Raw genomic sequence first — 24,705 nt, 5'->3', positions numbered from 1 at the left:
CACGTTGCGGTGCCTTGGTCAGCCCGGAGTGCCAGCGGTAGGTGGTATTGTGAAAGGAAGAGGTAGTCAATGCGAGTGTAGGAATTGTGCGGGTGAGAGTAGAAAGTATAGTCCCTTTCGTCAGGGTGCAGTGCTCTCCAGCAGTCCACTAGTCTCTCCCTCGCCAGTAAGGCCCTGATTGCCGCGATGTGTTGGGTAGGGACGGGTGAGCGTCCTGAGGAGGAGTCCCATTTAGGGTCTAGAGCTACGTTTAGGTCGCCCCCTAGGACCAGTACCCCCTCTGCGAAGTGCCGCAGTGAGTGAAGTGTCCGGGCCAGGAAACGGTATTGTCTGCGATTTGGGGCATAGACGTTAGCGAAGGTGTAGAGCGTGCCCGCTATCTCCCCCTTTAAAAAGGTATATTGACCCTCCGGGTCGGTTTGTACGCCTTTTTCCGTGAACGGGATGTGTCTGTGAATGAGGATCGCAGTTCTTCTGGATTTTCCTCCCTGAAAGTCGCTATAGTATCCTACAGGATAGTGGTGGTTAGTCAGTGTGGGACGTGACCCCTCCCTGAAGTGTGTTTCTTGTACAAACACTATCGATGCTTTACGGGAGAGAAATTCCCTCACCGCTCCCGACCGTTTCTCGGGTTGATTAAGGCCTCTGGCGTTCAGGGATAGTATCGTGATGGGGGCCGGGGCAATGGACATGACCGGGGCTCTTCTAGCAGTCGTGTAGCAGCGTAGGCTCGTCCGTCCGGCGGGCAAGCAGGAAGGTGGGATAGGGAGAGAGGGGGGGGGGGGTACAGGAAAGCTTAGGTCAGACGGGGAGGGAAAAAGTCAGGAGTCAAGAGTCACAGTCGTCAAGTCTGTACGAAATCGCTATAACCAGCGGTATCGGAAAAGAGCGTAGGGGGGCTGGAACCCCCCGTCCGCTAGAGGGCGGAGGGGGACCGCTCACCTGATTCTTGTCGCTCACTCCAGTAGGGCAGTCGAAGGAGTTCCGGGAATCCCAAGTGAGTAGGGCCCAGGGGGCCAAGTGCGCTCTCAAAAAGGTCATCACAGACCACTGTGACCTCTCGGGGCACCACCCAGTTAGGATCCATCGTCTCCCCGACTTACGGCACAATCTATATAAAATTCAGCATACATGTCAACCTCACCATATAATTACAGTAAAAACAGTAGCAATTGTAATAGCCATAACACAAAACATATCAACATTTCAATATTACCCTCCCTCCCCCCCCCCCTTGTACGGCAGAACCTGGCAGGTCTTCTGGCCTACTATGCCGCTTCCCTCCTCCCTCCCAAGTCCCCATCACCTCCCCCTCTCCCACTCCCAAAGCTAGATACCCCCTCCTTCCCCAGCCTAATGTACCAATCTCAATTAATGTAGTGGGCCCCTGAGTGTTAGAGTGTGGGGGGCCTGACAATGGGGCTGTGAGGTGTATTGCTCCTATTGTTTTACCTCTCGGGCCTAGGCCCTTCGTGGGTCCCCTTCCTCTCTATGATAGTGTGGGTATAGTACCCCTTCCTCCCCCCAGGGCGATCCTATCTAGGCCTAAATTTCCCTCATGCCCAAAGTGGAGCTTCAGCTCCCGTGATACTTGCTGTGACAAAATGATAGTCAAAGTTCACAATGGCGGCGAAGTGCCGAGGGTGGTCTGCTGAGAGTGTTACAGTTCACAGTCCGCTAGTGATGTCAAGGTGGCGGTTTCGGGGGGGTAACCTCCCAGGGATGGAGCGGGTTTCAGTTGGGTGTCCCCACTGGTCTGGTCGCTTGAGTACGGGGGGGATGAAGTCTCTGGGGGCGAGGGCCCGTGTCCTGTGATCTGGGGGCAAAGGCGTAGAAATTAAGCGGGTTCGGCCATGTCAGAGTTTCCGGCGAAAGGTGCAGCTCTCTTTGCAGCGCCTGGGCGTCTTCTTCCCCTAGGATCGTGAAGGGGCCGTTGGGGGTTGCAACCTGTAGGCCCGTGGGAAAGCACCAGCGGTACCTTATTTGAGCCGCTTGTAGCTGCCTTGTAAGGGGTTTCAGAGCTCGCCTGAATGACAGCGTGGCTGGGGACAGGTCAGGGAACAGGTGGACTTCAGAGTTTTCCAGTAGTATTTTATCCGTGCCCCTTGCTTTGCGGAGGATGTCCTCCTTCAGTGGAAAGCTTTCCAGACAGCAAATAATGTCACGGGGTGGTCCATCTGGGGGGCCCGGAGGCCTCAGGGCGCGGTGCGCTCGTACAAAGCTAATGGGTGTCTGGAGTGGTCGCATCAGCAATTTGTTAAATAAGTCCAGCAAGGTGTCTTGGATTGGGTTTTTCCTGTCCAGCGCCTCTGGCACCCCTCTGATTCTGATATTTTGTCTCCGACCCCTGTTGTCCAAGTCCTCAATGTGAAGTGCCATTTGTTGCAGTACCGTAGTATGGGATTGCAGTCTGTCTATGGTTGCTGCCTGAACCGCAGACATGTGGTCGCTGTCCGCTTCTAGCTGAGTCACCTTTTGGCTGAGGCCTTGTATTTCCTCTCGCATGGCATGTAGCTCAGCAGTAATGGACGCGTGGAGTTCCGCGTTTGCGGTCTTCAAATCCGCTTTCGTGGGCAGTTGTTGCAGTATAGACATTATTTCAGGTAGGGAGGCTTGGGAGGTCGGTAGTGGGTGGTCACCCTGTGGGGATCGCGGGCGGGAAAAACCGGAGGCCGTGGATTCGTTTGAGGCCAGGTCTAGGTCCGCTGGTGCCACGAGGTACGGCTTCACGGAGGGGGTCAAGGTGCTTTTCGGGGTGTCCCCGGGTCTTTGGGCGCACGATGCGCGCTGTGTTTTCCCCATTTTCAGCTTTTGTTAGTGCGGTCGGTGAGGTTGAAACTTAGGCCGGCGGGGAGCTCACAGTTTATGCTGCCATCTCCGCGGATCTCCAAGCCACGCCCCACATTATTATTTTAAGCTGGCAGTACCCTACCCGCTGTTTTGAAATTATGATTGCTCACTGATTATTATATTATTGTCTATTCAAACAGGAAACGAGCTATGGTTATTAATAATATCTTCGCGTTCCTCGGAGGAAGTCTCATGGGTCTGTCCCAAATTAGCCAATCATATGAGATGATGATCGTGGGACGGTTTCTGATTGGCGCGTATTCAGGTATAGATTCAATATTCTACTCTACTAATAACCCATCAGTGTGTCTCTCAATTCCTTAATCCCATGCCTTTCTCCATTAACCCATTCCCTGCCAGTATGTATAGCACCCAGCACAGGACTTGTATCCTGAATGTTTAACTCTTGTGTCCATATCCTGTTGCAATACTCTGCAGGTCTGGCTTCTGGGTTGGTCCCAATGTATGTTGGAGAGATTGCACCGACCCACCTGCGGGGGGCGCTGGGTACCCTGCACCAGCTGGCCATTGTTATTGGAATCCTTGTAGCTCAGGTGTGTGAATTTATTATTGTAATAAATATTATTATTAACTTCAAATTGATTGGCAATATATTCTGTTTTTGAATGGCTTCTTCAATGCCATACTTCCCTGTCCTCATCCTCCCTTCCCCCATCCTCCATGTCCCCTTCTCCATATTTTCATCCTCCATGTCCCCATGCTCCATGTCCTCATCCTCCATGTCCTCATCCTCCCTTCCCCCATCCTCCATGTCCCCTTCTCCATGTTCTCATCCTCCATGTCCCCATCCTCCATGTCCCCATCCTAATGTCCTCATCCTCCACGTCCCCATCCTCCCTGCCCCCATCCTCCATGTTCTCATCCTCCATGTATTCATGCTCCCTGTCCCCATCCTCCATGTCCCCATCCTAATGTCCTCATCCTTCATGTCCTCATCCTCCACGTCCCCATCCTCCCTGCCCCCATCCTCCATGTTCTCATCCTCCATGTATTCATGCTCCCTGTCCCCATCCTCCATGTCCCCATCCTAATGTCCTCATCCTTCATGTCCCCATCCTCCCTGCCCCCATCCTCCATGTTCTCATCCTCCATGTATTCATGCTCCCTGTCCCCATCCTCCATGTCCCCATCCGCCATGTCCTCATCCTCCATGTCCTCATCCTCCCTGTCACCATCCTCCATATTCTCATCCTCCCTCTCCCCATCCTCCACGTCTCCATCCTCCACGTCCTCATCCTCCATGTCCTTATCCTGCCTGTTCCCATTCTCCATGTCCCCATACTCCATATCCTCATCCTTCATGCCCCCACCCGTTATCCCCATCCTCCATGTACCCATCCTCCATGTTCTCATCCTCCATGTTCTCATCCTCCATGTCCTCATCCTCCATGTCCCCATCCTCCACATCCTCATCCTCCAAGTCCTTATCCTCCCTGTCCCTATACTCCACGTCCTCATCCTCCCTGTCTCCATTCTCCATGTCCCCATCCTCCCTGTCCCCATTTTCCATGTCCCCATTCTCCATGTCCCCATCCTCCCTGCCCCCATCCTCCATGTTCTCATCCTCCATGACCCCATCCTCCATGTCCTTATCTTCCCTGTCCTCACCCTCCATGTCCTTATCCTCACTGTCCCCATTCTCCATGTCCTCATCCTCCGTGTCTCCATCCTCCCAGTCCTCATTCTCCATCCTCTACGTCTCCATCCTCCACATCCTCATCCTTCACGTCCTTTCCCCATCCTCCATGTTCTCATCCACCACGTCCTCATCCTCCATGTCCTCATTCTCCTAGTTCCCATCCCCCAGGTCCTCATCCTCCCTGTCCCAATCTTCCATGTCCCCATCCTCCACGTCCTCATCCTCCATGTCCTAATCCTCCCTGTCCCCATCATCCCTGTCTCCATCCTCCATGTCCCCATCCTCCATGTTCTCATCCTCCATGTCCCCATCCTTCATGCCCTTATCTTCCCTGTCCTCACCCTCCATGTCCTTATCCTCCTTGTCCCCATTCTCCATGTTCTCATCCTCCATGTTCCCATCCTCCATGTCCTCATCCTCCCTGTCACCATCCTCCATGTCCCCATCCTCCACGTCCTTATCCTCCCTGTCCCTATACTCCACGTCCTCACTCTCCCTGTACCCATTCTCCATGTCCCCATCCTCCCTGTCCCCATTCTCAATGTCCCCATCCTCCCTGCCCCCACCCTCCATATCCCCATCCTCCACATCCTCATCCTCCATGTCCTTATCCTCCCTGTCTCCATCCTCCATGTCCCCATCCTCCATGTTCTCATCCTCCATGTCCTTATCTTCCCTGTCCTCACCCTCCATGTCCTTATCCTCCCTGGGCCTATCCTCCCTGTCACCATCCTCCATGTCCTCATCCTCCCAGTCCTCATTCTCAATGTCCCAATCCTCCACGTCCTCATCCTTCATGTCCTCATCCTCCATGTCCCCATCCTCCACATCCTCAACGTCCTTATCCTCCCAGTCCTCATTCTCCATGTCCCCATCCTCCACGTCCTCATCCTCCACGTCCTCATCCTTCACGTCCTCAACGTCCTTATCCTCCCTGTCCCCATACTCCACGTCCTCATCCTCCCTGTCCCCATTCTCCTTGTCCCCATCCTCCCTGTCCCCATCCTCCATGTTCCCATCCTCCCTGTCCCCATGCTCCATGTCCTTATCCTCCACGTCTTCATCCTTTATGTCTTAATCCTCCCTGTCCTTAACCTCCATGTGCTTATCTTCCCTGTCCCCATCCTCTATGTCCTCACCATCCATGTCCCCATCCTTTATGTCCTAATTCTCCATGTTCTTATCCTCCATGTCCTCATCCTTTATGTCCTAATCCTCCATGTAATCATCCTCCATGTCCCCATCATCCATGTCCTCATCCTCCCTGCCCCCATCCTCCATGTCCTCATCCTCCATGTCCTCATCCTCCATGTACCCATCCTCCACATCCCCATCATCCACGTCCCCATCCTCCATGTTCTCATCCTCCATGTCCCCATCATCCACGTCCCCATCCTCCATGTTCTCATCCTCCATGTCCCCATCCTCCATGTCCTCATCCTCTGGATTGTTACCCTCCCTGTCCCCATCCTTCAACATCTCTCATCCTCCATGTTCCAACATTCCTCCTTTGCCTCATTCTCCTTTTACCTATTCTTCCTCCTCTCTCCCGTCCTTTAGGTCCCTATAATTCCTCCTCTCCCCCATTCTCTATGTCTCCATTCCACCATACTCCATGTCCCCATTATTCCTCATCTCTTTCATCGTCCAAGTCCCCATACTTCCTCCTCTCCTTCAGTCTCCATAGCACCATTCTTCCTCCTCTCTCATGCTCCATGTCCCCACTCTTCCTCCTCTCTCCCCATCCTACATGTCCCCACTCGTCCTCCTTTCTCCCCATCCTCCATGTCCATATTCTTCCTCCTCTCTTTCTCATCCCCCATGTCCCTATCCTTCCTCCTCTCTCATGCTCCATGTCCCCATAACTACTCCTCTCCCTCATCGTCTATATCCCCAACCTTTTTCTCTCCCTCATCCTCCATGTCCATATCATTTCTCCTCACTACTATCATCAATGTCCCCATCATTCCTCTACTCTTCAATCCTGCATGTCCCCATCATTCCTCCTCTCTCCAATCCTTCATGTGCTCATCATTCCTCCTCTCTCCAATCATCAATGTCTCCATCATTTCTCCTCTCCCTAATCCTCAATGCCCCATCTTTCCTCCTCTCTCCTATCCTTCATGTCCCCATTCTTCCTCCTCTCTTCAATCCTTAATGTCCCCATAATTCCTCTACTCTCCAATCCTTCATGTCCCCATCATTCCTCCTCTCTCTAATCCTTCATGTCCCCATCATTCCTCCTCTCTTCCATCCTCCATGTCCCCATTCTTCCTCCTCTCTCCAATACTCCATGTACCCATTATTCCTCCTCTCTCCCATCCTCCGTGTCTAACCTTGCCTGTGTCCTTGGCTGTTCCATCATGGTATCATGTCTTCCCATCTTAGGTACTAGGCCTAGATATGTTTCTGGGGACCAAGTCTCGTTGGTCTGTCCTTTTCTGGGTGACCCTCATTCCTGCTGCTGTTCAGTCTCTGCTGCTCCCGTTCTGTCCTGAGAGTCCTCGTTTCCTGTATATTATATGTGAGCAAGAAGCTCAAGCCAAGAAAAGTGAGTGAGTGGGTGAGTTGTCGTTTCTGAATTAGAAGGTGTCTATGATTGAATGAATGTGGGTTCTCAATCTCTTGCTTCAGGTCTCCGTCGTATCACTGGCCTACTCGATGTCTCTGATGATCTGTCTGAAATGAAAGAGGAGAAGAGGCAAATGGACTCTGAGCCCAAGGTTTCTATTTTCCAGATCTTCAGGTCCCGCACTTATAGACAGCCCATTCTGGTGGCCATCATCCTGCAATTATCTCAGCAACTGTCTGGCATCAATGCGGTGAGATATGGCAAACCTTCTAAATAAACCAGGATCTCAGTATCAGACTAAGAGTTGGACCCTCTTCCTGCTGGGTTCACAGTGACACAGACAGGGGGCGCTATAAATCTCTTTTTGTCCTGCAGGGTGACACAGTGAAACAGACAGGTGGCACTATGAGTTGGACCCTCTTCCTGCAGGGCTCACAGTGACACAGACAGGGGGGCGCTTTGAATCTTTTTGTCCTGTAGGGTGACACGCTATGAGTCTGTTCCACCCCCTGCAAATAGGGGGCACTATGAGTCTCTTCCTCCCCTGCACAGTGACACAGACAGGAGGCGCTATGAGTCTGTCCCTCCCCTGCAGGGTGACAAAGTGACACAGACAGGGGGCTCTATGAGTCTGTCCCTCCCCCTGCAGAGTGACACAGACAGGGGGCGCTATTAGTCTGTCCCTCCCCCTGCAGAGTGACACAGACAGGGGGCGCTATGAGTCTGTCCCTCACCCTGTAGGGTGACACAGTGACACAGACAGGGAGCGCTATGAGTCTCTTTCTGCTCTGCAGGGTGACACAGACAGGAGGCAGTATGAGTCTGTCCCTCCCCTGCAGGGTGACACAGTGACACAGACAGGGGCCGCTATGAGTCTTTCCCTCCCCCTGCAGAGTGACACAGTGAGTCTTTCGCTATGAGTCTTTCTCTCCCCTGCAGGGTGATACATACAGGGGGCGCTATGAGTCTCTTTCTGCCCTGCAGGGTGACTCTGTCCCTCCCCCTGCAGAGTGACACAGTGACACAGACAGAGGGCGCTATGAGTCTCTTTCTCTCCCTTGCAGGGTGACACAGACAAGGGACGCTATGAGTCTCTTTCTGCCCTGCAGGGTGACACAGACAGGGGGCACTATGAGTCTTTCGCTCCCCTGCAGGGTGATACATACAGGGGGCGCTATGACTCTGTCCCTCCCCCTGCAGAGTGACACAGTGACACAGACAGGGGGTGCTATGAGTCTCTTTCTCTCCCTTGCAGGGTGACACAGACAAGGGGCGCTATGAGTCTTTCGCTCCCCTGCAGGGTGATACATACAGGGGGCGCTATGACTCTGTCCCTCCCCCTGTAGGGTGACACAGTGACACAGATAGGGGGCGCTATGAGTCTCTTTCTCTCCCTTGCAGGGTCGACACAGACAGGGGGCGCTATGACTCTGTCCCTCCCACTGCATAGTGAAACAGACAGGGGGCGCTATGAGTCTCTTTCTGCCCTGTGACATAAGATGTGTTCACGTTAGACTGATAATGACTGTTTTTCTCCTCCAGATTTTCTATTACTCCACCGATATATTCTCCAAGGCCGGCGTGGAGCAGCCGATTTATGCTACAATTGGTGCAGGGATTGTAAACACAGCATTTACTGTTGTATCGGTGAGAATATTGCTCTGTCTGTTGTAGGTAGATCTGTGTTATCAGTATAATTGCGTAACAAGACAGACAATCAGTGTGCTCAGTCTGAAAAATTTGGAAAAACAATTACACTCTGGCTTTTACTGCCATTGCAACATTAAAAAAAGAATCATTTGTTCCCATGATTCCCTGCTCAGCCCAGGTTTAGGGAGTACGCATGGCCAGGGCCGGATTAAGAGCACAGTGGGCCTGGTGCTGACAATTATGATGGGCCTAATTACGGAATCTTATCGACCAAAAACACTAAAACAGTCATACCTCCCAAGCGTCATGTATCTGATGGAGTTGGTGCTGGAGGGAAACTCATAGGATGCAGCTATAAGAAAATACATACTCTAAGCTAATCTCTCTCTAACTTATGCTTTCATCTTTCAAGTAAATCCATAACCCCTAACAGCAGTGTCCAGTGAAGCAGGAAGTTAATGGGTGGGGTAAAAGGTTTGCCAATGGCGCGAATCATGTGACCAGACCTGCTAAAAGGGGGTGAACATGCCCAAAAAGGGGGCATGTTTGTCCAAAGAATTGGAAGGTCAGCCTGGCATGAATGCATGTCAGGCTGCCCGCCAATCCTGCAGGCTGGCCACCTAAGGGCATACTATGCAGGCAGCACCCTGAGCTTGACATAAATGCGTCTAATGATGCGCTCACTCCATGCTTTCCAAGGACTGTCCCCTAGCACTCGCTGGTCCACTTGTCTCTTTACCTTCTTACTAGCAGGCAGAAGTTCCTGGTATATTGTCTGAGACAGAGAAAAGGTGCATGTAGTAAGTGTAGAAGAAAGGGGACATGCCACAGTGTTAGAGAGACCAACGTCTGCATTACCTAAACTAATTTTATTGTCAGCCAGTCCACACAAGTTTTGTTCCCATACATCCCTCTTAAGCTTCCAAACTTAAAGGGACACTATAGTCACCAGAACAACTACAGCTTATTGTATTTGTTCTGGTAAGTAGAATCATTCCATTCAAGCTTTTTGCAGTAAACACTGTCTTTTCAGAAAAAATAACTCCACTGGCCGCTCCTTAGATGGCTGCTAGAGGTGCTTCCTGGGGCAGTACTGCCTAGTGTGCAGCACGGCCATTCAGTGTCTCCACCCTCTGCATGCAGACACTGAACTTTCCTCATAGAGATGCATTGATTCAATGTATCTTTGTGAGGAGATGTTGATTGCCAGGGCTATGTTGGACTTGTGCTGGCTCTGCCCCTGATCTGCCTAGTTGACATTCTCAGCCAATCCTATGGGGAAGTATTGTAATTTGCTCAGACCACCACTTCTGATGATGTCAGCAGACAGTCAGTTCAGAGGCAGAGCCAGCAGCTGCAGACTTGAATACAAGTAATATTTTGCTATATTTAGGGAGGCAAGAAAGGGCCAGGGTGGTGGTTTTAACATAATAGGGTCAGAAATACATGATTGTGTTCCTGACCCTATAGTGCTCCTTTAAGCAAGAGTATGTGAAGAGTAGTTAAGGTTGCCACCTTTCTTGGAAAAAAAATACCAGCCTTAATCATTTGTATAATTAATTAGTTATGCATGACATCACATGATGTAAATCACAAGGAGTGACATCAGAGAAAATTCTGTAAAATCACCAAGAAACTACTCACAATTTGATTCTGCTGTATAGATGGATTGCTCCCACTGTCTCCCTGTCTCCCAGTGTCTCAGTCTCGCAAGTCACCCAGTGTCTCAGTGTCCCTATGTATCACAGTGTCAGTGTCCTCATGTCGCCCAGTCCCCTAGTCTCCCAGTGTCTCAGTGTCCCCATTTCTCCCAGTGTCCTAATGTCTCAGTGTATCCCCATGTCACTAGGATACTGGGAACACAGTGAGGGACACTGAGACATAGGGACACTGAGACCTTTAGGGAAACTGGGAGAAATGGGGACACTGAGACACTAGGGAAACAGACACTGGGAGACTAGGGGACACTGGCTGGGAGACATACACTTGGGGACACTGGGAGACATGGGGACAGTTGTGGACATAGACATGGGGACACTGGGACATATAGGGACACTGGGAGACATGGGGACACTAGGCACACTGAGACACTAGGAACACAGACACTGGGAGGCATGGGGACACTGAAACATTTGGGGACACTAAGACACTAGGGACACAGAGACATTGGAACACAGACACTGGGAGACTAGGGGACAATGGGAGACTAGGGGACACTGGCTGGTAGACCAACAATTGGGGACACTGGGAGACATGGGGACAGTTGTGGACATAGACATGGGGACACTGGGTCATATAGGGACACTAGGCACACTGAGAGACATGGGACACAGACACTGGGAGACACTAGGGACACTGGCTGGGGGACATGGGGACACTGGGAGACATGAGTGTCTCCGTTTCCCAATGTCTCAGTGTCTCCCAATGTCCCTATGTCTCACAACATCCCCATGTGTCTCAGCATTCCCATGTGTCCCAGTGTCTCAGTGTCCCCATGTTTTCCAGTGTCACCAAGTGTCTCAGTGTTCCCAGGTCTCCCAGTGTCTGTGTTCCCATGTGTCCTAGTGTCTCAGTGTCCCCTAGTGTCTGTGTCCCTATGTGTCCCCTAGTGTCTGTGTCCTCTAGTGTCTCAGTGTCCCCATATGTCCCCTAGTGTCTCAGTGTCACCTAGTGTCTCAGTGTCCCCAAGTGTCTCAGTGTTCCCAGGTCTCCCAGTGTCTGTGTCCCCATGTGTCCTAGTGTCTCAGTGTCCCCTAGTGTCAGTGTCCCCTAGTGTCTCAGTGTCCCCATGTGTCTCAGTGTCCCCATGTGTCCCTGCTGCCTTTCCCCCCTCTCTCACTTACCTGAGCTGTAGAGCTGCTGTCTAGACTCTGTGCTGTGTTGCTGCTCCCCCACGGATCAGTGGGTAGTAGAGAAAGGCTGGGATATGCTGTAACTTTCTATCCCTGCCTCTCTCCACACACAGTGACCCCTACTGGCTGGTGCTGGTATTGCAGAGTAATCTCCATTTATTCTGAGAAAAATACCTGCATTTGTATTGCCGGTATTACTGCAATACCGGCACGGCCAGGCAGCTTCAAATACAGGCTGTGACAGTAAAATACCAGTCAGGTGGCAAACCTAAGAGTAGTTTTTTTTTTTTTAAATGGGCCTATTCCATGGGCCTGGCCCTGGAGCTGCAGCTCCATCAGCCCCTATGTTAATCCGGCCCTGCGCATGGCATTCCTATAACTTTCTACCCAGATCCTAATTGCAGCAGCCATGAGTCTTTTAAACAAAGAAGAAAAGACTTGTCAATTTGTTAAATTAATAAATGTTCTGAGAACAGCCACATTTCCCACAAACTCCTGCTGTGACCACTTAATGTCCTCCAACCCCACCGTATAGGGCATTCTATTACAATGAGTTCTCCACTCTTTTTATAGCTGTTTCTCGTGGAGAGGACTGGACGGCGCACGCTGCACCTCTTGGGATTGGCTGGGATGATAATATGTACTTTGTTAATGACAGTGGCGATGGCATTACAGGTGAGTATGGGAGTGATGATCTGCTGAAGGTCAGGAAGTGATTTGGTAGCATGTATTGAAGATCCCGGTGCTGGCAAATATCTCTGTATAATGTCTCGATGCAGGCAGCCCAGGTTTACAAACCTCTTATGTACATAGTGGGCACTGGATGAGATAACCATCCCCATAACAACCCTTAAATCCCCAATAAACACAGACATCAACGTTGGACGAAACAGGCCACAGAATTTATTTAAAACATATAACTACTACATAACACATCCATCTTTAATTATAAATCTATAAATATAACAAACCATTCAATAAATTAACACATAAATGACATAAATAACATATAGTGTTGTGACAAGACCAATCTTGCCACATTGCATTGGAGGAGCCTGGTTGCCCGCCTGCTGCCTTTGGATTATGGACCGGCAGTTAAACGGTTAATTTTACTGTGCAGAAGGATTTATTTATTCCTTTCTGCACAGCCGTTCGGTAGATTCTATCTACCGAACAAACAGCCCTTTCTTAGCCTCCCCAGAGCCGTGGGGAGCCGGCAGGCGCCGTTAATTGGCCATCCAGCAGCTGGGGTGTGCCCTCCATTTACCTCCCTGAAGCCGCGGTTAACCGCGACTTAACGAGCGTGTGCCGGTGATACCGGAGAAACTGACGGAAGCGAAGCACAGAGAGATGGACACAGGTTTCTTCAGGAAGGAAGAGATTCTTTATTGGATCACCGATCGGGACTCAGAGGGACTAACGTCACCAAAATACAGCAAGTTCTGAGCCCCGGACAATAGTGCAGGCTCCTTATATAGGCACATAACTCCTCCCATATTAAGCTCCACCCGCACATTCTCTTAACCAATCAACACAAATAAGAATTAACTTCCTGTTTGACCGCATGGCTTGTCCAGCACAATGGAGGAGGGGGAATACTACATCCTGTATTCTTGCACATGCTCCGTACACTACTGATCGTATCTTGCCTCGTGCAACCAACTGATCGATACGTCAGCATATGCACGTACACATGCCACGTGGTAATCTCGGCCTACTAAATTTATTTTTACCGAGATTCCACCACATTCCCCCCTTTGATGCCTCTTGATATTTTACAATTACTTGAGGCATCACTTAACCTTGGTTTGCATACACCGCAAGTTACCTTGAACCAGACCAGACTTATCTTATGATGTGAATCTTTTAACACTCATCTTCCTGCATTGGTTCTCCCTGATCTAAAGCCTTATACTTATAAATCGCCATTATCTGTGCAGCAGCCTTCCTCTCTGCTATATTTCCTATCAGGCTTTGCACAGACCTAACTACTAAGGGTATAAGACACGGCAGGACTAGACACAACATTAAAATCAGTAGGACTCCACCTACCACTGCCTTAAGCCCTCCAAACCACTCATACCAGCTACCAAACCAACTACTTGGATTATACCCTTTCCATACCTGAGTAGGCACATGCGCTAGTTTAACCATATGGCTAGTAAGCTCAGCTATTGCTTGCCCTTCGTCATCTATTTGAAGACAGCAATTGCTCAGGTTAAACTTCCCACATACACCTCCCTCCAGGGGCGGACTGACACCTCACAGGGCCCTCGGGCAGTGGGTGATCAAGGGCCCGCCCTCCTGGTCCTGGTACAAGGTTTTCTGGTTCCCTGCTATTCTTCTACCCCTTCTTTCTGGTGCTTTTACACATATTTATGTGTAGGCTGCCCAGCACACAGAATGGATGTGTGAGAGCCACACATCCCTGACTCCCACATCCCCGAGTGCCCCCCAAAAAGGCCAGATTTACTTTTAAGGGGTTAATCCAACCAAAACCAGTGTTTTAATAAACACTGTTTTTAGATGGAGTAACCCTTGCTGGCGTGCCTCCCCAGCAATTAAAATAAAGCAAATTTAATTACACACTTCCACTAATTTTGCTTTGGACATCACAAGCAGCATCCCCCACATGTACAACCTTAAAACAAGCCACATGTGTTTGGAGTCTACTTGTGGGGTTGCGTGTGTGGGGATGTGGTTAGTGATGTGTTCCTGTATGTCAAAGTGTTGTGTTAGATTAATCCTTTCTTTTGTTTTACCTATTGTACAGTGCTGCAGAATATGTTGGCGCTTTATAAGAGATTGTAAAAGTTGTGTGTGTGAAGGCTGTGTGCAGTATTGCAATGGTGGGTATGCTGTTTGTGATGTGTATGTGAAGGGAGGCTGCATGTCATTTTGTATGTGTGTGTATGTGTCATTTTGTATGCTGCTTGTGGTGTGTCTATACAGTAAGGCTCCTTGTGGGTTTTTGCATGTGTGAATGGGGCTATTTGCAGTGCATTATGTGAGTAGAGAGGGCTGGCTGTGTTGCAGTGTGTGTGGGATAGAATCTGTAGTAGGCATCTCGTGGTTACTGGGGCTGTAGTGTGTGTGCGTGTTTGTATAATAGAGGTTCTACTGTGTATAAGTTGGATAGTGGCTGTAGTGTGTGTGTAGGGGGATAAATGCTGAAATAGGTGCAGGGAGGCACAGGGGCTGTGGTGGGCACTGTGAGGCGCGGGGACTGAGGTGGGCTCAGGGAGGCACGGGGACTGAAGTGGGGGTGGGGCTGGACAGAGTATGAGGTGGGACATAGATGTTGTGGTGAGCTCAGGAAGGGACATAGGGGCTGTGGTGGGTACTGAAAGGGATAGGAGCTATGGTAGTTGGAGGTGGCATAAGGGATGTGGTGGGAGCATAGGGGCTTGGGTGGAAACATGGATAGGTAGATCCTGGGGTGAGTGTTGGGAGGAATGGTGGCTGAGGTGAGTGCAGGGGGGGTGAGGTGGGTGCAGGAGCAGCTGTGGTGGATGCAGACGGGGCTGAGGTGGGTGCAGGGGAAGCTGTGGTTGGTGTAGGGACACAGGAGGCTAAGGTGGGTAAAGGGAGAGCTGAGGTGGGTGCAGGGGGAGATGTGGTGTGTGCAGAAGGAGCTGTGGTGGGTGCGGATAGACAAGGAGCTGTTGTGGGCACAGGATGGGACATAGAGGCTGTAGTGGGCACAGGGAGGGACATAGTGGCTGTGGTGGGTACTGGAAGGCATAGGAGCTATGGTAGGTGGAGGTGGCATAGGGGCTGTGGTTGGTGCATAGGGGATTAGGTGGGTACAGGGATAGGTAGATCCTGGGGTAAGTGCAAGGAGGAATGGTGGCTGAGGTAGGTGCACGGGAACTGAGGCAAGTGCAGGGGGAGCTGTGGTTAGTACAGGGGGGCTGAGGTGGGTGCAGGTGGAGCTGTGGTTAGTACAGGGGGGCCGAGGTGGGTACAGGGAGAAAGGGGGCTGAGGTGGGTGCAAGGGGAGATGTCTCCCCCTCCGTATCTTCAATTGTACTGGGGGCTAAGGTGGGTAAAGGAGGTTGAGGTGGGTAATGAGGGGTAGAGGTGGGAGCAGAGATGGGTACTGGGGGCCTGAGGTGGGAGCAGAGGAGGGTACTGGGGGCTGAGGTGGGAGCAGAAGTGGGTACTGGGGGCTGAGGTGGGTAAAGGAGGTTGGGGTGGGTAATGAGGGGTAGAGGTGGGAGCAGAGATGGGTACAGGGGGCTGAGGTGGGTACTGGGGGCTGAGGTGGGTACAGGGGGGCTGAGGTGGGAGCAGAGGTTGGTACAGGGGGGCTGATGTGAGTACAGGGGGGCTGATGTGGGTACTAGGGGCTGAGGTGGGTACTGGGGAGCTGAGGTGGGTACTGGGGCTGAGGTGGGTACAGGGGGGCTGATGTGGGCACTGAGGTGGGTACAGGGGGGCAGAAGTGGGTACAGGGGGCTGATGTGGGCCCTGAGGTGGGAGCAGAGGTGGGTACAGGGGGGCTTAGGTGGTAGCCGAAGTGGGTACAGGGGGGCCGAGGTGGGTACTGGGGGGCTGAGGTGGGAGCAGAGGTGGATATTGGGGGCTGAGGTGGGTACAGGGGGGCTAAGGTGGAAGCAGAGGTGGGTACAGGGGGGCAGAGGTGGGTACTGGGGGCTGAGGTGGGTACAGGGGGGCTGAGGTGGGAGCAGAGGTGGGTACTGGGGGGATGATGTGGGTACTGGGGGCTGAGGTGGGTGCAGAGGTGGGTACTGGGGGCTAAGGTGGGTACAGCGGTGCTGAGGTGGGTACAGCGGTGCTGAGGTGGGTACAGCGGTGCTGAGGTGGGTAGAGGGGGGCAGAGGTGGGTAGAGGGGGGCAGAGGTGGGTAGAGGGGGGCTGAGGTGGGTACAGGGGGACTGAGGTGGGAGCAGACGTGGGTACTGGAGGCTAAGGTGGGTAAAGGGGTGCTGAGGTGGGTAGAGGGGTGCTGATGTGGGTACTGGGGGGTTGATGTGGGTACTGGGGCTGAGGTGGGTACTGGGGGGCTGAGGTGGGTGCAGAGGTGGGTACCGGGGGGCTTGTGTGGGTACCGGGGGGCTTGTGTGGGTACCGGGGGGCTGAGGTGGGTGCAGGGGGGCTGAGGTGGGTACAGGGGGCTGAGGTGGGAGCAGAGGTGGGTACTGGGGGCTGAGGTGGGTACTGGGGGCTGAGGTGGGTACAGGGGGCTGAGGTGGGTACTGGGGGGGCTGAGGTGGGTACTGGGGGGGCTGAGGTGGGTACTGGGGGGGCTGATGTGGGTACAGGGGGACTGATGTGGGTACTGGGGGGGCTGATTTGGGTACTGGGGGGGCTTAGGTGGGTACTGGCGGGGCTGATTTTGGGTACTGGGGGGGCTGATTTGGGTACTGGGGGGGCTGATTTGGGTACAGGGGGGCTGATTTGGGTACTGGGGGGGGGGCTGATTTGGGTACTGGGGGGGCTGATTTGGGTACTGGGAGGGGCTGATTTGGTACTGGAGGGGCTGATTTGGGTACAGGGGGGGCTGATTTGGGTACAGGGGGGCTGATTTGGGTACAGGGGGGGCTGATTTGGGTACTGGGGGGGCTGATTTGGGTACTGGGAGGGGCTGATTTGGGTACTGGGGGGGCTGATTTGGGTACAGGGGGGCTGATTTGGGTACTGGGGGGGCTGATTTGGGTACAGGGAGACAGGGGGGGTGAATTAAAATTATAAGAAGCTTACCTGTGCTGTATGCCAGGCTGCTCCAGCTCCTTATCGTCCAGTGCTCTTCAGGCAGGGCAGGACGTGATGTCACTTCCTGGCCCCGCCTCTTCCTCCTCACACACAGCACCGCAAGGCTGGAGACCTGGCTGCAAGAACTGAATACTCACTGCCAGGACTCCCTGAGAGAGGGGAAACGGGGGAGGGGGGAGGGGGTTAACTACAGAGTGATATGCTGCAGTGGTCCTGCAGCATATCACTAGAATAACGGAGAAATCATGTTTTCTGGCTGAGGAGATCTCTCCTCAGCCAGAGCATGATTGTGCTGCCGGGCCCCTGACTGCCTCGGGCCCTCGGTCCATGACCGATCTGCCCGACCTGTCAGTCCGCCCCTGCCTCCCTCTACTGCCAAAAGGTAATCCAAGGCTAATCTATTTTGGTAGACTGCTGTCCTCATCCTGGTGTTATGCTTCGCTAGAAGATTGAGCGCTTGTGATGTCTCGTTGGTGATAATCTCAACCACCGCCTGTAATCTTATAATTCGGTTGAGCATATAAATAGGGGTTCTGTAACCAAAGGTACCATCCTCAGCCCACGTGGCTGGCCCATAATAATCTATGATACGCTGGGGAGGCCATTCATTATCTTCCCAGGTGCCTATCTCTATGGGTCCCCTTTTCTTCCTATGATTCACATCATACACTTTAACACCTAAAGTCTCACCTGTTTCAATAGGCAACAAGAAGAAGGATGGTTTGAGCATACCCAACACACATGCCCCTTCCCAGTCCTGTGGCAACTCCGAATAGGCTTTCTTACCACAGATCCAGTACAAATTTGCTGGGGCTCTCCAGGTAGATGTGATGGATAAATCAAACCACACATCCTTTAAATTGGCGTATCTAGCAAACGGGTTAGATGGTTCTGAGACATTTGAAGCCGACCACCAAGTTGTATTCTTTGTATCATCATCATAAGCTTTTTGCCCTAGACAAGTTAATTCTCCTACAGAAGTATTATACATTATTCCTTTCCTTGCTATGCAAACATAACCTATGATGGAGGTCTTTAATCTCCACTCAGATTTACCTCTAACACTCATATGATAATCGGCTTGTGTAGATATTAGTTGGTCAACTGCCTCAGAACCGGACATTACCTCCTTTGCTTCCCAAGGCCATTGATCTCCCATGTTAGTACCTCCACACACATAGCAGTTGGTAACATTAAGACTACCGGCAATACTTTCGGCTAAATCGATGAACAGGTTTTTAGCATTATGGGGGATCTTATTATCTATACTCATCTCTTCATAAAAGGAATGGTATTCTTGATGAGTTTGGGAGGATACCGTATCAGTCTCTATCCCTATAAACAATAATGTCCCAGGATCTAAACCCGTCCCGTATATCTGAAACCCAAATAAATTGCCATATTTGTCTAAGAACTTATCGGGGTTATTTATAAGTATATGGATGGGATTACATTCCATAGACTTACAATATGGGCTAGTCGGCAACTTAGTCACTATCATGTCTTTGTCTACTGTCTGTCCCCAAGTCGCCCACCCCACACAAGACCAATATGGGCAAAAGTTATAGTCTTTATTTGGGCATCTAGGACTTACATATTTATTTTTACTACTGGGACAAATATATTTATCATTAGACCCATACGTCCTCTCCCATCTAAGATCCCCACATACATTCCACGGCTTTCTACCACTCGATATCGCTTTACACGCATCAAATAGTAGGACACCCGAAGAATGTACGGATTCTAACACCGTCTTATTAATTAGGGTCCCCTGAGGATCTCCATTCCTGAGAGTCAACCAAATTGTACGAGGTTGATACTCCGGACTGAAGCACTTAGGTTCTCCTACTCCTAAATGGCACACACTATAGTCTATATTTAAGTATCTACATCTCGATACATCTCCTTTACACTCGTATTGTGAATGCCAAATTAGGGTTTGGGAAATATGGTTACCTGTTCTCGTAGTCTTAATGCATACCTCACAGCTAGGAGTGTCGGTACCTCTACCTTCCTGAATATAAAAACACATATAAATAAACACTATCAAAAGCACATCTTTCGCCGTCATCCTCAGTCTTCGTCCGTGCGAAGGCGCCTCAGCTTCCAGGATGTGAGGGCTGCAGGGAATGGAGTTCTGCTCGTCTTCACAGGTGTCCCTTCGAGACTTTCCTGGCTTATATACTATGTGTTGGTAAGCGGACAGGCTTTATTATGGCCTTCTCACTCACGCACCAAATCCCAAAAATAATAAAATTTGTAATCCACAATAGTTCCTCGTTACTCCGACTGAGTAGTGCGTTTTAACCGGATCTTGCAGGGATTCTCTGGATCTGCTGTAACTTGCCAAGAATCGACTGCTGCTGGTTTAACCCTGGAGTGATGTATCCACGGAGTCACTTCGGCTACTTTTATCGCTGTAGGGGTAGACAAAAGAACAACATAAGGACCTCTCCACTTGGGCCCTAACGGTACATTATTCCACTCTTTAATCCACACTTGATCTCCTGGATGATAACTATGAACAGGGGGATAAATATTCACAGGTAATCTATCTTGTACCCATTTCTGTACCTCCTCCATAGTCTTACCCAACTCTACAACCTGCTGCCGGGTAATTCCTTCTCCCAACTGACTCAAATCCCCCCTTAAGTTACCAAGTACGGGAGGTGGTCGCCCATACATAATTTCAAAAGGAGAGAGGCCCATCCTTCTGGTAGGGGTACTGCGGATTCGCAATAGAGCTATGGGTAAGAGAACGTTCCACTTAAGTTGGGTTTCCTGACACATTTTAGCCAACTGGTTCTTAATAGTTCTATTCATTCTCTCTACCTTACCAGAACTCTGGGGTCTATATGCAGTATGAAGCCTCCACTTTATACCAAGCATATGAGTCAGTTGTTGTAGGCACTGATGAACAAAAGCTGGACCATTGTCCGATCCTATAGAACAGGGTAGTCCATATCGGGGTATTATTTCTCGTAGCAGGAATCTTACAACTTCTCCTGCTTTCTCTGTACGAGTAGGACATGCTTCTACCCAGCCTGAATAGGTGCACACAATTACCAACAGGTAACGATGTCCACCCGATTTAGGCATCACTGTAAAGTCTATTTGTAGATCGGACATGGGGAGTCCCCCCATGAACTGGACTCCTGGTGGCTTTACTGGTCCTTGTCTCGCATTATTTTTAGCACACGTTACACATCTTCGTACAATGGCCTGAGTCAAGTTGGACAATCTTGGTATGTAGAAATGTTTTCTAAGAGATTCTTCAGTACTGTCTCTCCCAGAATGTGTCCCGTTGTGATAATTTTGGACAATTTCTACCGCTAGTGATGCTGGTATGACTATTCTTCCATCTTCTAGCTGATACCACTTGTTCTCCAAATACTTTCCTGGTTCAGTCTTTAACCACTCCTCTTCTTGAGCTGTATAAACTGGAGTCCATTGGGACAGTGGAGTTGGTATAAGAGCAGCTATATGCTCCACATACTCCTGTCTTCCTGATTCAGCAGCACGCTTAGCTGCACTATCTGCCATCCGGTTTCCCTTGGTTACATCACCATCTCCTCTCAGATGCGCTCGACAATGTATGATACCGACTTCTTTCGGCTCCCACACTGCTTCCAATAGTTGTAGGATTTCAGCTGCGTATTTGATTTCTTTTCCTTCTGAATTCAGTAGTCCTCTTTCTTTATACAAAGCTCCGTGGGCATGAGTGGTTAAAAACGCATATTTGGAGTCCGTATAGATGTTTACTCTTAAACCTTCAGCCAATTGTAACGCTCGTGTTAGTGCTATTAATTCTGCCTTTTGTGCTGATGTTCCTTTCGCCAGTGGCCGAGCTTCTATCACCTTGTCTATTGTTGTTACTGCATATCCTGCATAGCGGATCCCTTCTTTCACATAACTACTGCCGTCGGTATAATATTGAACATCGGGGTTCTGGATAGGAAAATCACGAAGATCTGGTCTACTTGAGAATACTTCATCCATTACTTCCAAACAATCATGTTGACTTTCAGTAGGTTGTGGCAAAAGGGTAGCTGGATTTAAGGTGTTTACAGTCTCTAAATGCACTCTTGGGTTTTCACACAACATTGCTTGATACTTGGTCATACGGCTGTTACTAAACCAATGATTTCCTTTGTAATCCAACAACGTCTGTACTGCATGTGGGACTCGTACATAAAGTTCTTGACCCAGAGTGAGTTTATCGGCTTCAGCTACTAGCAGGGCGGCTGCAGCTACGGCTCTTAGACAAGGTGGAAGTCCGCTGGCCACTGCATCCAATTGCTTAGATATGTAGGCAACAGGTCTTTGCCATGATCCCAAGTACTGTGTCAATACTCCCACAGCCATTCTTCTTTGCTCGTGTACATACAGGTAGAATGGTCGTGTGTGATCAGGTAGACCTAATGCTGGGGCACTCATCAAAGCCTTCTTCACATCTTCAAATGCCGTTTGCTGTTCTTGGGTCCATAAGAAGGGGTCGTGCTCTGTACCTTTGATAGCTGCGTACAGAGGTTTTGCCAGTATCGCATAGCTGGGAATCCATATCCTACAGAAGCCTGCTGCCCCCAAGAATTCTCGCACTTGTCTTCTATTCTTGGGTATTGGTATTTGGCAGACAGCCTCTTTTCTCTCTGGCCCCATAATTCTTTGACCTTCAGAAATATGGAATCCCAGATATTTGACAGTTGGCAAACACAACTGAGCCTTCTTTCTAGACACCTTGTATCCTGCCTTCCAGAGAATGTGCAGTAGATTGTGCGTTGCTTGCTGACAGATTTCTTTTGTAACTGCTGCTATCAACAAATCATCTACATATTGTAACAATACACACTCTCCTGGGATGGACTCGAAATCCAGTAGATCTTGACTTAGGGCTGAACCAAATAGGGTAGGTGAATTTTTAAACCCTTGGGGCAGTCTTGTCCAAGTCATCTGGCGTTTTGAGCCCGTTACAGCGTTCTCCCATTGGAAAGCGAAAATACATTGACTTTCTGCGGCTATTCGGAGGCAAAAGAAGGCATCTTTGAGATCTAAGACTGTGAAGTAAGTAGCCCCGCCCGGAATTAAAGCAAGCAGGTTATATGGATTGGGTACAACTGGATGTATACTAACAACCGCATCATTGACTGCTCTCAAGTCCTGCACAGGTCGATACTCATCTGTACCGGGCTTTTGAACAGGCAGCAATGGGGTGTTCCAGGGGGAAGTACAGAATTTTAGGATACCATACCGTATGAACTTATCCAGATAGGATTGGATGTTCTTCTTAGCCTTCTGCGGGATGTGGTATTGTCTTAGGCTCACTGGATAAACCCCAAGTTTTAGTTCAATTTTTATAGGTGGAATATTGCGGGCCAGTCCTGGTGGGTTGTTCTCTGCCCAAACTCCTGGTATATTAAATAATGTCTCATCACTCCTAGGGTTTTGGCTAGTCAACACTGTATAAAGTCGCCACTCTTCTTCCTTTGGTACGGATAATGTCATGATACCTGAAGGTCCATTAAACTTTAAAGATGTTGTTCCATTTGGTAGGAACGTAATCTGCGCTTGTAATTTTGATAGCATATCACGTCCCAGCAATTGGACTGGACATTCAGGCATATAAAGGAATTGATGTTTTACTACGTGGCCTCCCAATGTACAGAGTCGACTTTTTTTTTTTTTTTTTTTTATAAATTCTTTATTTTTGAGTGCAGGATGAATGTTACATACATGCCAGTATTGTCATATCAGTAGTAATCGGCCACTAATGGTTAACATAATTATGACATTGATTAAGACTGCACAATTTTTTGTTGTTAGTATTCAAGCTTGACACATTATTAAGATAAAACAGTATTAAGAAAAAATGCAAACATAAACTCATGAGCCTCTGCCCAATAGAACTGCCTTAAAGGTAAAGAGCAAGGTGATGAAAGTTACATGCTTGTATATCTAGAGCCATTGCGTCTGCCGTGGAGCCTGTCGCTAAAGTATAAGAGATACTAATAAAATTAAACAGAATATTAATAGAATTGCGTACTTTAAACGGGCCGAAGCTGACAGAGTATGTTGGTATGCCCTATTAAAGTAGTTAGATTAGCACAGCTCAAATAGATCTTGACTGGTGAGGGGAGTTAAAAGCATATAGGTACAGACGACAGTTTAAGCATGATAGGGATCAGGCTATGGGGAGTTAAAGAAAAACATGGAATATAACACACTATGTTAACTGACAGTTTAAAAAAAAAAAAAAGGGAGGTAATTTTGCTACCGTCAACTTGGCATCTAGGTAAAGCCAGAAGTTCTGGAGTTAATGCTTTAAAATTGGCAGCAGTATCAAGGGGTCCCCTATAGTGGTGCCCTGCACCAATTTGGAGCGTGTGTCCATCGGTTTGTGAGAGGGGGGTCAGCCAACCACTAGTCCGGGTGTGAGTTCGTTGAAAGATGGCTGTCTAGGGTGAGTGCTGTGTTGGGGGATTGTCTCGCCAAGATGAATTCCAGTCCCAGTATTTTCAGGTGGTAGGTGCGCCTGTCGGTCTTCTAGGGATGAATTCTTCAGCGCTGGCATTGCCCCAGTTCGGTGGGTTCACAGGATTATCCGCTGGTGTCGGCAGATTCGAGTCTAACGGGAGGTTCAGCTGCTCCAATACTGTCGGAGCCTCCTGCATGCTGCGTACTGTGTGTGTAGTGTCGCCCTTAATGATCAGTAGGGTATGAGCCGGACCCCAGCGGTACCTGATGTTTTGCGCTCGCAGGAGGGATGTCAGTCTTTGCAGAGATCTCCTCCAGGCCAGTGTCGTGCCAGAGAGGTCAGCGTAGAAAGTTAGATTCATGTCTTCGAAAGAGTATGTCGCTTGGTCCCTAATAGCGCCCAGGACTGCGGTTTTGTCTTTATAGGACTGGAACTGCAGGACGACGTCTCTCATCGCTGTGGCTGGGGCCTTAGGGGGTTTGGGAATTCGAAATATGCCTTCTATTTGCACTGCTTTGGCTACTCTCGGGGTTAATAGAGCCGTAAGGAGCCTCCTAGCGACATGGGGCAGTTCAGCCTCTGGGATGTTGTCGGAGATGCCCCTAATCTTAAGGTGCTTCAGGCGGCGTTTGTTTTCGAGCTCAGCGAAACGCAGATCAGTCTGCCCAGCTATCAGTTTCAGCTCTTGTACCTCCTGTTGTAGCCTTTGTATTTGGCTGGATTGGGTGTGTACAGTGTTTTCGACTGCTCCAACCCGTCCAGACAGGCCCTGCAGTGAGGTCTTGATCGTGGCGATATCCTCCGAGATTTTCCGGTGATGCTCCGCCATTAGTTCTCTGATGGCCTCCATGCTCACCGGCGTGGAGGTGGAGGTGGGTGGCGGGGGTTGCGATCGTGCCGGCGGTGG

General features: G+C 50.1%; 1 protein-coding gene across 1 annotated transcript in view; it reads left to right on the top strand.

The window, feature by feature from the left end:
• SLC2A4 (solute carrier family 2 member 4) overlaps nt 1–24,705 on the top strand; it is a 150,443-nt gene that overhangs the window by 105,668 nt on the left and 20,070 nt on the right. Inside the window, exons 4-9 of the mRNA XM_063449854.1 lie at nt 2,991–3,115; nt 3,289–3,404; nt 6,899–7,061; nt 7,145–7,332; nt 8,625–8,729; nt 12,158–12,259. Coding sequence (XP_063305924.1) covers nt 2,991–3,115; nt 3,289–3,404; nt 6,899–7,061; nt 7,145–7,332; nt 8,625–8,729; nt 12,158–12,259 — 799 coding nt within the window. The remainder of the gene's footprint in view (nt 1–2,990; nt 3,116–3,288; nt 3,405–6,898; nt 7,062–7,144; nt 7,333–8,624; nt 8,730–12,157; nt 12,260–24,705) is intronic.

This window comes from Pelobates fuscus, chromosome 3 (assembly GCF_036172605.1).
Source record: "Pelobates fuscus isolate aPelFus1 chromosome 3, aPelFus1.pri, whole genome shotgun sequence".
NCBI lineage: Eukaryota > Metazoa > Chordata > Amphibia > Anura > Pelobatidae > Pelobates > Pelobates fuscus.
The sequence above is the reverse complement of the archived record's forward strand: the minus strand, read 5'-3'. Positions and strand labels throughout refer to the sequence as shown.